Here is an 11,932-nt window from a genome sequence, read left to right as displayed (position 1 = left end):
AAAAAACTACAAATTTCAGTTGTTTAAGTCTAAGTTCAATTTTTCAAACTAAACTCTCTGCCTCGAAGTTTTAGTGGCCTGAGAGATCGTACCCAGGGTTCTGTAACAAAAATAGTACATAGCTTTAATGGCACTCTAATGACTTTGCCGTCATCTAACACTAGTACAAACTCCTTAGAAAAAAAAGGTTGTTTGAGAAGTCACACCGTTTTGCTTATTTATATCGGTGGTCTGAAATAATTAGGGAACTACGCTTGATGCCTCCTTTATTAGAGTCGGCCTTCATTTTAGCTCTGCTTCAACTCGTCTTCACTCTACCCTGTACATGAATCAATTCGGAGTAGGTCCCTATCTAATACGAACAAAAACCATCGATCAAGTAAAGCAGGCTAAGGAGTTCTGTAATGTAGCATGCAATTGATGGCCTTTCTTAGAACTTTTACTATGCGTCGTGCATTAATAATTAGCTAATATATTAGTAATTCGCTGAATATTTCGTACGTCTTTCTGATCTGTGAAAAATTATTTTATTGACAAGCGGTGTTCGTTTAACATAATAAATGTATATTTATTTGATTACTTGTATCAGTTAATGTGTTATTATGACAAAGAGTTCGAAGAAAGACAAAGAGACTTCAAAACAGTCCTCTAAGAAGCCCAAATACACCATCAAAGAAAACGCTGTAGAACAAGAGGACCATGATGAACAGATTGCGGCAAAAGATGAACTAATCGAGGAGGGAGATGAGAAAAAGTAAATAAACAGTAATTCGAATGAGAAGAAGTAAATAAAATGAACTAGCTGCCCCTCCCCTCTCTCCCGCCATTGTAGAATAAATGGTTCTACTTTTTTTCACCCCTATTCATTTAACCTCTATCATTTAACCCCGATTTATTCACCCCTCTATCATTTAACCCCTCTATCGTTTCCACCCCTCTATCATTTAACCCCTCTATCATTTCACCCCTCTATCATTTCATCCCGCCAATTAGCAGTCGACATTAAAGGCATGTTTTGTCATAATTAAGTGGATAAATTAATCCCATGTTCGGTTGTGATAATTTCATATCAAGTCTCACGGGCCGCTGAGGCATGGCCATGGCCCGCGAGGCATGGCCAAATGATTATATTGCTAATTTAAGTCCTTATTTTATAGAAAGATTAAAATCGGGGTGAAATGATAGAGGGGTTAAAAGAGAGAGGGGTTACATGATACAGGGGTGAACAAATCGGGGTTAAATGATAGGCGGTTAAATGAATAGGGGTGAAAAAGCGGGACACCAAATCTAATTCTGGTCAGCGGCATCTTGGATCTATTAAAGCGGCATCTTGGATCTATTATTATGATGCCCCTTCTTCCTCGCCCCCTCATTGCTGTCGATGTCACAAATTCCATTAAAAAATAAGTAATGCCCAATAAGTTGTTGAGTTGGTGTAATGCGGTTCGATATAGTGCGTTGCGATGGTGGTGGTGGCAGGGGGAGGGGGACGGGTTGATTCAAGAAAGATTCTACTCAACACGATTTCCGATAACGGCAAAAATTGTACACTTCGTTATTTGCAGAGGGATAACTCATGCCTTGTTCTGCTGTTATTTGCGAAATCAATATTTCGTCAATCGAATTTCTCGTACGATCAAACAAAAGTAGGGTGTACATGATTTAGTTCAGCTATGACGCTAAGCCGAAAACACATTTGTCACACTTTATTACACTAATTTGCAATAAACAATCACAAGATTTCTAAAACTAAAAAGTATTGATACAATGTATTGATACAATAAATGCTGAATACAATGAATTTACGAAACGAAATTGAAGACAGTTCGTCCATTAATTAGTGTTTTGAACTGTGAAACGTGTTTTCGGCTTAGAGTGATAGCTGAACTAAATTGTGTACAAATCCTATTTTGATCGTACGAGAAATGCGATTGGTGAAATATTTATTTCACCGCAAATAACAGCAGAGCAAGGCATGAGTTATCCCTCCGCAATTAACGAAGTGCATAATATTCTGTCTTAGCAGAAATCGTCTTGAGTCGAGTCTTTCGTGAATCAAGCCCCCCTCCAAAACCACCACCACAGCGCATTGCTTTGCAAAGCACTGGGCCAAATCAGCAATATAGTGGGCATAAATAAACAATAATTGATGGAACAACTGCTAAAGAAATTAAAAATAAAAACAAAGTTTTATTATACAGAATATTTTAAATAAGATGATTTTTTGCTGGAAAAACTGTTCTTAAGTCAAAATCATCGCAAAATTTAACTTTTTTGATTTACCAGCATTGGGAACAAAAATAAACGTGCTGTAATTGTTATTAAATATGTATAGGTTACGTGACTCTCCTTGAAGTCACTCAGAACTTCTGGCAATTATCGAGAATCGCTTAGTGGTTAGAGATGTTCAGGCAAAGTTTCGGAGTGACTTTTTCTGAGTAACGTAACCTTGCTTAAAACACGAAAATGCACGTTTTAAAATCATGAATTTCAGTTTCTGGCTTAGTATATAAGAACTTTTGCCACTCTAACTTCTGGCTGGCATTGCAGATTTTTGGAAATTCAAAATTTGTACGTGAGTGTTTGAACTCACGAGGCATGGTGAAATGTCTTTGCTAATTTAATAATCCTTATTTTATAGAAAAATTAAAATCGGGGTGAAATGATAGAGGGGTTAAAGATAGCGGGGTTAAATGATACAGGGGTAGAATAAATACTATATATGATTATCAAAAAGGTTCGCATGAGTCTGTGCGTGACACAGAAAGTTCCTTCATAGGCATTCTGAACCATACAATGAATCACATCACCCTATCTGACCTGAAACGATATATATTTACCTAGGCAAAAAAAATTTTGCGTTTCAGTAAGTTTGTGAAAAAGAGGAATCTGTTTTAAAACTTAAATTAGATAAAAGGAAGGCAAAAAGAAACCATTCGAATTTTCAGAGGAACCGAGAATGCCTCAGAGCCCTTTCACGAATGAACTTTTTTTGAGCCTTTTTTGAAATTTGTTAACAAAAGGGGCGTTGCAATGATAACAGATAACCCAATTAATAAACGAGCTAAGTACCCATTGTTCTGTTAATTAGGCTAAAGTTAGACTCCGTAAGCCAACTGCTCGCCACTCGATTGAAAGTCGTTATGTTTTCAAATATGCTTCATCAATCTCATCCAGTCTTTTTCTGACATTTAGCAGACTTTGATATCTTGGATCTTTTCCGTTTGCCCCCCCCCCCCAGTACGTTATTCACCTCCCAGTTACAGAGCACGTGCCATTACATAGTAAATTATTATGTAAAAAAATCGCACGTGCGTCTGTGGGCGCAAATAATATGCGCCCACTAAGCTGGGGGGAAGGGAGGGGGCACAAACGGAAAAGATCCGAGATTTTTATAAGATTTAAGGACATATTGAATGACTCCCTGTATTTGATAATGTGCACTTTTCAAATAAAATTTAGTGCAATTAAAAACATTAGCGAAAATGGCTTTAGAAAATACAATAAAACAACACAACTAGGGAGCTTTTACGGTTTGCCTTGATAATAGAAAATTATCTCACGGACATGAAAAAGACGCAATAAGAGTCGTTTTCCAACTTCGCCTTGTATTCAGGGAAGTGATCTCAAAACTGCCCATCTGTAGTCATAAGAGATTGGTTAACAAACGTAGCCAAACTAAACACACAAGCAAACATATTTGATAATAATTTTCAAGATTTCTTGTTTTTCAAAAATTAATTAAAACCAAATAATTAGAAATAAAAACAAAACAATCAATTAAAAACTTTGGAGCTCTAGTTACTTCGAATGTAGAACATAAAATGTCAAGTTAGCAAAAATTACCTACGCTGATAATGAGCAACAGCAAAAGCACTATGGGGACTAGAAATGAGAAAAAAATTACGATTTAAATCAATATTTATGACAGTTTTTTGAGAATGGTGGTCGTCAATCTATTAAAACTCCATTCTAGTTCCGAGCTCAGATTGGGAGCCAATTTCGCAACCCATAAATTCTGAGAAAGGAAGGTATTAAAGTCCCTTAATTGGATTGAATCTCAACTTCAAACCAATTGTCTTCGAAAAACAGTTTTTACAATAAGCAACACCTTTTCTTAGCAAGAAGCACATATATCACTTAAAAATTGAAAACTTAGTAAAAACAATGTCTTGCATGAATGATCTCAATAATTATAAAAGAAAACAATTGCCTTGTATCTATTGATGTAATCCCTCCACAACCTCAAAAAAGACTTTTTATCTCGTATCAACTAACTATGAATTTCAGAAAATACACTGAAACAATTGTTTTTGTATTGTGGGTTTTACATAATTCTACTATTTTTAAAAATTATAGCTCAACAAGGGGGTTGTCTAACTGTCGGTCAATTGTTGAATGTTTTTGAAAAGAATTTTCGCTACGAAGAAGGACTGTAGTTTCATATTAGTTTGAAAAAAAATTTTGGTGAAAAAAATTTTTGAAAAAAGTAGAAATAGATTATTGGGATAACACTTGACATAGAACAGATACAATCAAATTCAAAAATTGCTCAAAAAAATTAAAAACTGATTTTTGTCATATGTCATAATTGAGAACAGTACTAAATAAAACATTTGTAGAAAAAAGGCACCAACAAAATTTTGCATTTATGTTCAATAGTAGTCGCAAAAATTCAGAGAGTAATCGGAGAAAAAGAGAAAACAATTTTAAAATACCGCAAGTAAACTGTAATTTTTGCCCAATCCATTTTCACCATTGATTCTAAAGTGCCATTTCCAACCCCAATTCAGCTTTTCTTACGTCTGTATTGTTCTAAAGCGAGAACAACCATGCTCTGTTTTGACTTCTATGGCTTTCAAAATGATCAAATTGTGTTAGCAGAAAGAGATGACGGTGGAGTATGATCCACATTTTATGAATGTTAAATTTTAGAGCCCCTTAACAGAATACTGTGTAGATTGTGTTGCTTACGAAAACATAAGTTTGTAGTATTTCAGAGAATGAAATACCAACAAGATTTAGCAAAAAAGCACAAATTCAATGTTTCCGAAGTTACGACAAAACTAAAAGCAAACTTCAAAGAAGTTTCGTTTTTGACTCTGGCTGAAACATACAACAATTCTTAATTTGAAGCTCGGTAAGCGTTATCTGCAAATACCATAGTGATTTCTGAACAACACATCGGTTAGGACAGATCGTTATTTGTTTCTTTGTTTTATTTGTTCAACGAATATAAGAAACGAACAGAAAATGAACAGAAAAATTCAGTATATCAATTTGTAAAAGATTCGGCTGAAAAGTTGTGTCAAATCGTTTTAAAAAAATCTATTTTTGCTTGAGAGATAAAATAATTGCTGTTTTGAGGTAGTCTCTAGACGCATAAAATTTTTGGAGAGGCATTGTATTTTTTGTAATAGAATGCCATCAGAGAAGGCGTAATTTGTCTTGAAAAAATGAAGAAAATATATTTTGTGGTCAAATTTAGCCAAAATTTTGGCTAAATTGACATGAGGAGGCGCCAAAATTTGTTTAGAGGCGGAACTCTCGAAGTCTTTTTGCATTGACCATTTAGACCCAGGCAGTTTTTTGATACTGCATATGATAGCCTGGGATGCACTCAAAAAAGTCAAAAACTGACTTAACAAAAAGTGGAGCTGGCATAAAATTCGCACATTTTTTTTTCAAAAAATGTAACAATAACTTTGAAGCTTTGCAATCGTATAAAAATTGTGTTTTGTCTCATCGTTTCACATTAGGTTATGTAACTCATAATCAGTGCAGATATACTCATTTAGATTGTTCACACTGGCTAGGAAACAAACCTTTTGGAACCTTGATAGAATAAAAACATATACAAAAATATCAAAGTCTGCTCTAAAGTAGAGAACAGATAGTTTTCAACATTTCAGTGGGAGAATAAGAAAAAAATGGCAATTCTGATATGTTTACCATGATTGGAGGCATACTTTATATGGGCATATAGTGGGGGAAGGGGGCTCTAAATGGGAAAATTACTGCGAGGGTCCCATTATCAAAACGGCTACTGATCAGATTTTCAATTGCTATCAAACAATGTGTGTAGAAAAATGATTTAAATTGCTGCAAACTTCAATTATTTTAACAACCAAACTTCAACTGATTTCTTATGCTTGACTTTTTGCTTTTGATGTATTAAATAGTTCTCAATTAGATTTTAGGGTAGGTTAGCTTACATGATGGCAGTTTACTAGTCAAGGGGCAAATGAAAAGTGCGTTGAAGAATATTTCATTTGAATATTGCAATCTTGTGCAATTGAAGACTTGGCTGTTTACGTAATTAATTCCCACCCCCAACTGAGGTGGTTTTACTTTATTTCCCAGCTCGTAAGTTCGTGAAATTTGGTTAACTTGAAAAGAAAACCGATGTACAAATTTAGCCAAGTACAGTGAATCTTTGACTATTTCTGCAAATAACCGGTATTGTATATACAGATTTCCTTGCTTATAACAGAGCGTCAAAGCCGTAAATTTACTTTAAAAAAGGACAACAATTGAAAAGAAAAAATAACAAAAAAAGAACTCGCCAAAGTGCACACCAAAATAGAGGCAAAATGCAATTTAATCACTGTAAATAATCACAAATTTAATTGCTCTCGATTAAAGCAATGGTTTTAAAAATGTGTGTCTTTTCATATACAAAATTTTTTCCTAGCCAGTTTTTTTGCTTTCGCTCTAGAAACTTCTTTTTTTTCTCAAGTTTCTTTTTCAAGTTTCACTCCTTCATTTTTGAGTTGCCTCAATTGCTCTTATTGTTTGTTGCTAATATAAAAGCGATTGTGAGCAGTGGAGAATTAAAAACGTTTTAGCTTAGTGTCAGATAGCAGAGGTTAAACTGTCAGACTCATATCCTGGAGTTAGCGTGCTCTACGCCCTATGAAGTGAGAGTATTCGCATCCATTAAAAAAATCTACTCTACACCCCTAACTTAAATCCCCAAGCCTCTCGTTTGAGAGCAGTTCATCCGACGTTAGTCGGTTCATGTTTTCATGCGCCAAATTGAGGTTGCTCTGTTTTCAGTGGTCAATTTGAAAAAGATGCGAGTGTACTATCTAAGTGTAAACTGACGTTTTTTAAATCGAAAAGGACCAAAAAATTAACATTTCATCAAAATTCCGATGAAAAATGTTGCCTGATCTGGCTCTGGACTGGAAGAAGTTAATTTTTTTGCAAAGGTAACTACAGCGTTGTGTGTTGTATTTATAATCAACATTAAATTCATCCGTTCTTAACTTCGTGCATATATTTCTTTGTGGTGGTCGAAAATTGGCTAATCTTAATCCCCATCCTTCTAAAATACATTTTAAAGGTTGTTCATAACTTGTGGTCTAAATGACATAGCAACTCACAGGTATACTTAATTTTTCTGTGACTTAATCTTCAATCACACTTATGTCCAGACTTTCGTCCATTCATCATTATTCTTTCCAAACCGTGTTTTTTTGAACGCAGGATGCCCCCTGGTGCGCTCACTTCAATTTGGATATATTGATTTTCAGCCTCGGACCTCATTCTGGGCGCCTAGCCATCACGTGACGTGTAGATTCATGTAAAAACTGAAACTGATAGAAAATGCTTGTGGCTTTCACCCCAAAATTATTTGAAATTTTACTAAATCCGCAAAAATTGGTTATTTTAAATGTATTTACATGAGAATCACGCACTGATTAAACTTTAAAAACTGATTAAAAAATCATGAACACTAAGGTGTACCTCTGCAGGCACTAAGGCTAAGGTGGTGTAAGTCTTACAAAAACTGTTCGGTAATGTGCTAAAAAGTTGGTCCAAAATTCAAGCGATCTTTCTCAAGAAATAGAAAATTGGAATCTTTTCCGTTTGTGCCCCCCAGTAAGTTACGCGCGCCCATTTACAGAGCACGCGCTATTACATTTCAAATCACTACGTTAAAATATGGCTCGTGCGTCTAGGTTATTTTTGAATCAAACTAGAATTCGCGGCTCTTTTAAAATGCCGAAGTCTAAAAATCCTGTTTCTTGTGGTCATAAAAATACAATATAAACCATAAAACGCGGCATAGTTGTGTATTTCGTCAACGATAAAAGAGGTCATAATCAAATGGAACAATGACATTATTAAACTGTCATAATGGAACAATGAACTTAACTATAACCTTAACCATACCAAGTTGGTACGATAATTCTGCTTCACCACCACCCCCCCTTCCATAACTTTTACGCCTCTCAATTACAATTTATATGCCGTTCCCAGGTTGAGGTCCACGCCGAAATGGCTTCTGATCAGACGATCTCAGATAAAAGTGACCTCTGATCAGACCGACCCAGACTGTTTTGTCCTCTGATCAGACGATTGTGCGCTCGAATCCGCCTGTGATCAGACCAATGTTCGCTCAAAATTGCCTCTGATCAGATTAAAGTGCGTTCAAAATAGTCTGATCAGAGAATAGATTTGAACATGAAAAAATCTCTCAATATTGTTTATGATATATTCATTTAATAAAAATTGATGTTTTCAGAAGTATAATCAACTAAGGAAAAACGTATTCTAAAAGTATTCTGATAAGAAATCTCAATTGCTGAAAAAACTATTGTTGAGTATTCCATTAATTCATGTTTTTGACTGAATAGATGAACTTAGACAGCTTTGATTAATAGCGTTTTGATCTACAGTTATTCCAGAAGCTTCTCAAAGAGGACAGGCAGTTGCTATCAGCTGAACTTCTTGTTTCTGATCAACCCATCAGTCTCTCCATGAGTCTGTGATCAGAAGGCTGCTATGTATTGATAACTCTTGTAAGAGACAACATTTGCCAGTAAAAAAATTTGAAAAAGTTTGCTCTAATCGACCTTTAATTAGACTAGTGTGCACTCGAATCGGCCTCTAGTCAGACCGTCTCAGACCGAAGTGACCTCTGATCAGACAAGTTTCAGACCATTGTCCAGACAAAGGTGCGCTCGAAGTCTTTTCCAGTCCACGTAATTCGAGCGCACTAAAGCCATGTGTGCACTCGAAGATGGTCTTATCAGAGGTTACTTCGGACTGGCAACCTTGACCTGGGTTATATATAACACGTTTTTAGGCAGAAAATAGCACGTGCGCCGGGGGACGTAAAAGTTATATGCTCACTATCCTTGGGGGGTGGAGGGCAGAATAGATACAAAACCGTCCGGATTCTGCGTCGGCAGAGGCAGGTGTAAACAAAACTTACAACTTCGACTAAATTAGGTCATAATTTTGATTTCCATGTATAATAAAAGTTCGGAAAAAGTGAACCTTCATTTAAGCATACAAAACAACATCATCAATTAGCTTAGTCGAAGTGATCAGTTCTCATTATTGCTGTTATTTTCTACGTTTAAAAACAAGCATTTCTGGACTAAGGATATGCTTTTGGTGGCACAGCTTCTGTGAGTTCTTACTGTCCATTTTGGCTCGTTTGGTCACCTTGACAAAGTGACACAATGAAAAAAAATCATGTTCAACTTTAACTTTCGACGATGCATCCCAGGTACGAGCAAGGGAATCAAGAGGAAAAAGCGGAAGCCCAAGAAGACGAAGGAGAGATTAAGCCCTATGGAGACGGAGATGGTGAGTTGTATCTGCAGAATTACGAAGAGCCAGTAGCAGCCACCAAGGGGGCAGCTTCCGCCTCTCTCTCTCCCACGGATGACCAGACTGTCAAGAGCAAGAAAAGCAGGAAGAAAGCGAATGATAGCGTGAAGGATCCAACGGTGGAGGAAATTAATAATAAAGAGGGTAAGTTACAATTTTTGGACCCTCTAAATGCGTGAAAACTAGTTCATTTAGGTGCCAAAATGTTTAATATTTGCTGTCAAATAAAGTTTGCATCAATTATATTAGCCATGTGGTCTTTTTTAATAGCCGCACGGAGATAGCTGGGGCTATTATTGTGCTTCTCTTGGTTTTTTTGCAATTCAAAGAATTTGAATTGTATTGGGGCGCTGTCTTTTTTTAAGATCTCTTCACACATTTTCATGATTTTTGAAGTCAAATTGGAGTAGTGATTTTGGTCACGCCGAAACAGGAAATGGAGCGAAAAAGCGAGTGGTTTTGCGGCGTGAAATTTGTTCGCTCTAATTTTAAAGAAGAGTGAGAAAACGGTGTTTGAACAAAAAATCGCTTCCTCGCTAGTGGTTTTTTGTTCACATGCGGCACTTTGACATTGATTTTGGGTTTTTTCTTTCATTTTTTGATCTGATTTTTTTGGAAATGGTTTTCCCAATTCACTAATAGTCCTTTCTAGGTCTGGTTTTATGTTTAGTCATTTAAAAAATTTTGAATTGTACGCCAGGACTTGTACTGTTATCTTTTTAATTTCATCGTCAAGATTTTTGTTACGACCATATGACGTCAAAATCTGCTTTTTGGTCATTCGTTCAAGCATTTTCAACTGAATTGCGTGCGAGACGTCATTATTTGCTCTTAGTGGAGCGAGTTTTTTTGTTCTTTCGCACGATTAAGTTTTTGGTTACACTTGACTTACCTCACTCTCAAAAATGAATTCCTCAGTTTGAAATTGACTTTTTTCAACTTTAATTCAAGGCGATAAGGTCAAGTGAGTGTGTGTGTCACTCTGAATGAAGGTTATTTGAGTGAAGTTAACAGAAGCGGCAATAAATAAAACAGATTCTTAATCAAAATGTAACATCTCAGAGGTTTTTTATTCTGTTTCTTTTACTATTTTGTGATACTGCAGATCTGCAATGCTATTGCGGCTATTTTCTGGCAATCTGCCAGCTATGTTTACCATTTTTCAGACCAACTAATTTTTCTGGGATTGCTTATTTCGTCTGATCCATTTGACTTTTCGTCCTCGATAACAGGTAAATAAACAGGTAAAACCCAGAAGACATTAAGTTTTCTTAGAGCCATACTGCTCACTAGTCTCTAAGTATTCGGTTCACCAAAACTGTTTGAGAAAATTAAATTTATGGTGTGAAAGGCGGTTCTTGGTCATAAAAGTATATCCGCGATCTTTTTTATCCTCGAGGCCAACGTTTTTGTCCAGATAGAATTCAAATTTTTATAACGGATCCTACAGAGAGCAAAATTGCCTTGTATTAGAAAAAATGAGAAAATTGTAAAAAAGGAAAACAGCATAAAACTCAGACTCATAGCCTTGGTACACAATGGTGCAAACAATGACTCAACCATCAAGAATTCCTGAAGTAACACCACATACAACTAATATACATTGACTTATCTTCAAGGGAACCACACAACAGGCTTCAAATTACAAAAAAAATTATAGGCACACTCAATTATCCGAATATAAGTTACTCGAACTTTTATACAATTTATAGCTGCGAAGCTGTTATTTCACTCTTTAAAAATGTTTGCAGCTGAATAAATTTAATTCTCTGTCTGTTTTCATCTATATTCTACATCACGTAAGTCTAGTCAGGAGCTCCTTCGGCAATCTGTTGGGATGTATCTTTATAATATTTATTATTTCTTACCGTCCGCAGCTCTGAGGGCAGAATTCCGTGTGCGTCTTTTCTATGCAAATTTTACTGGACCGTTTTGACTTCTGACATTTACGCCCCTGAGTATTTGCGTTTTTGTGATCACAATTTTTCTCTCATTTTGAGCAGCTGAACTCATTTGGTGGTATTGAAATCAAAGTTGGTGCCAAAATTGGTGCCGTTTCTTTCACTTTCAATCTTTTTAGTGGTATGTAAAAACTTTTAATGACGTCATTTGAAGCACCTTGATGAACGTGTTAACCTCTGGGTTTTTTGCGACTTATACTTGGATGATTTCCGAGACTTTTGTTTCTTATCTGACTGTTGTACGATTTATGGTCAGATTATTTTCGAAACGATTTAATCAACAATTCACTTCAACTTAATGATCAACTTTTTCCGCATCACATAACTTGGGATGCACTCTA

The 11,932-nt window shown here is 35.8% G+C and overlaps 1 protein-coding gene across 3 annotated transcripts in view; it reads left to right on the top strand.

Annotated features, from left to right (window-relative positions):
- Positions 1–313: 313 nt before the first annotated feature.
- The window catches only part of LOC142352838 (uncharacterized), a 108,977-nt gene continuing 97,358 nt past the window's right edge, over positions 314–11,932 (top strand). For all 3 annotated transcript variants that reach the window (XM_075404999.1, XM_075404991.1, XM_075405007.1), the window contains exons 1-2: positions 314–754; positions 9,527–9,774. In XM_075404999.1, the coding sequence (XP_075261114.1) occupies positions 603–754; positions 9,527–9,774 (400 nt within the window). In that variant the 5' untranslated portion in view covers positions 314–602. The remainder of the gene's footprint in view (positions 755–9,526; positions 9,775–11,932) is intronic.

The sequence above is a fragment of the Convolutriloba macropyga genome, chromosome 1 (genome assembly GCF_964194025.1).
Source record: "Convolutriloba macropyga chromosome 1, txConMacr16.3, whole genome shotgun sequence".
NCBI lineage: Eukaryota > Metazoa > Xenacoelomorpha > Acoela > Convolutidae > Convolutriloba > Convolutriloba macropyga.
This window is presented reverse-complemented; position numbering and strand designations above follow the sequence as displayed.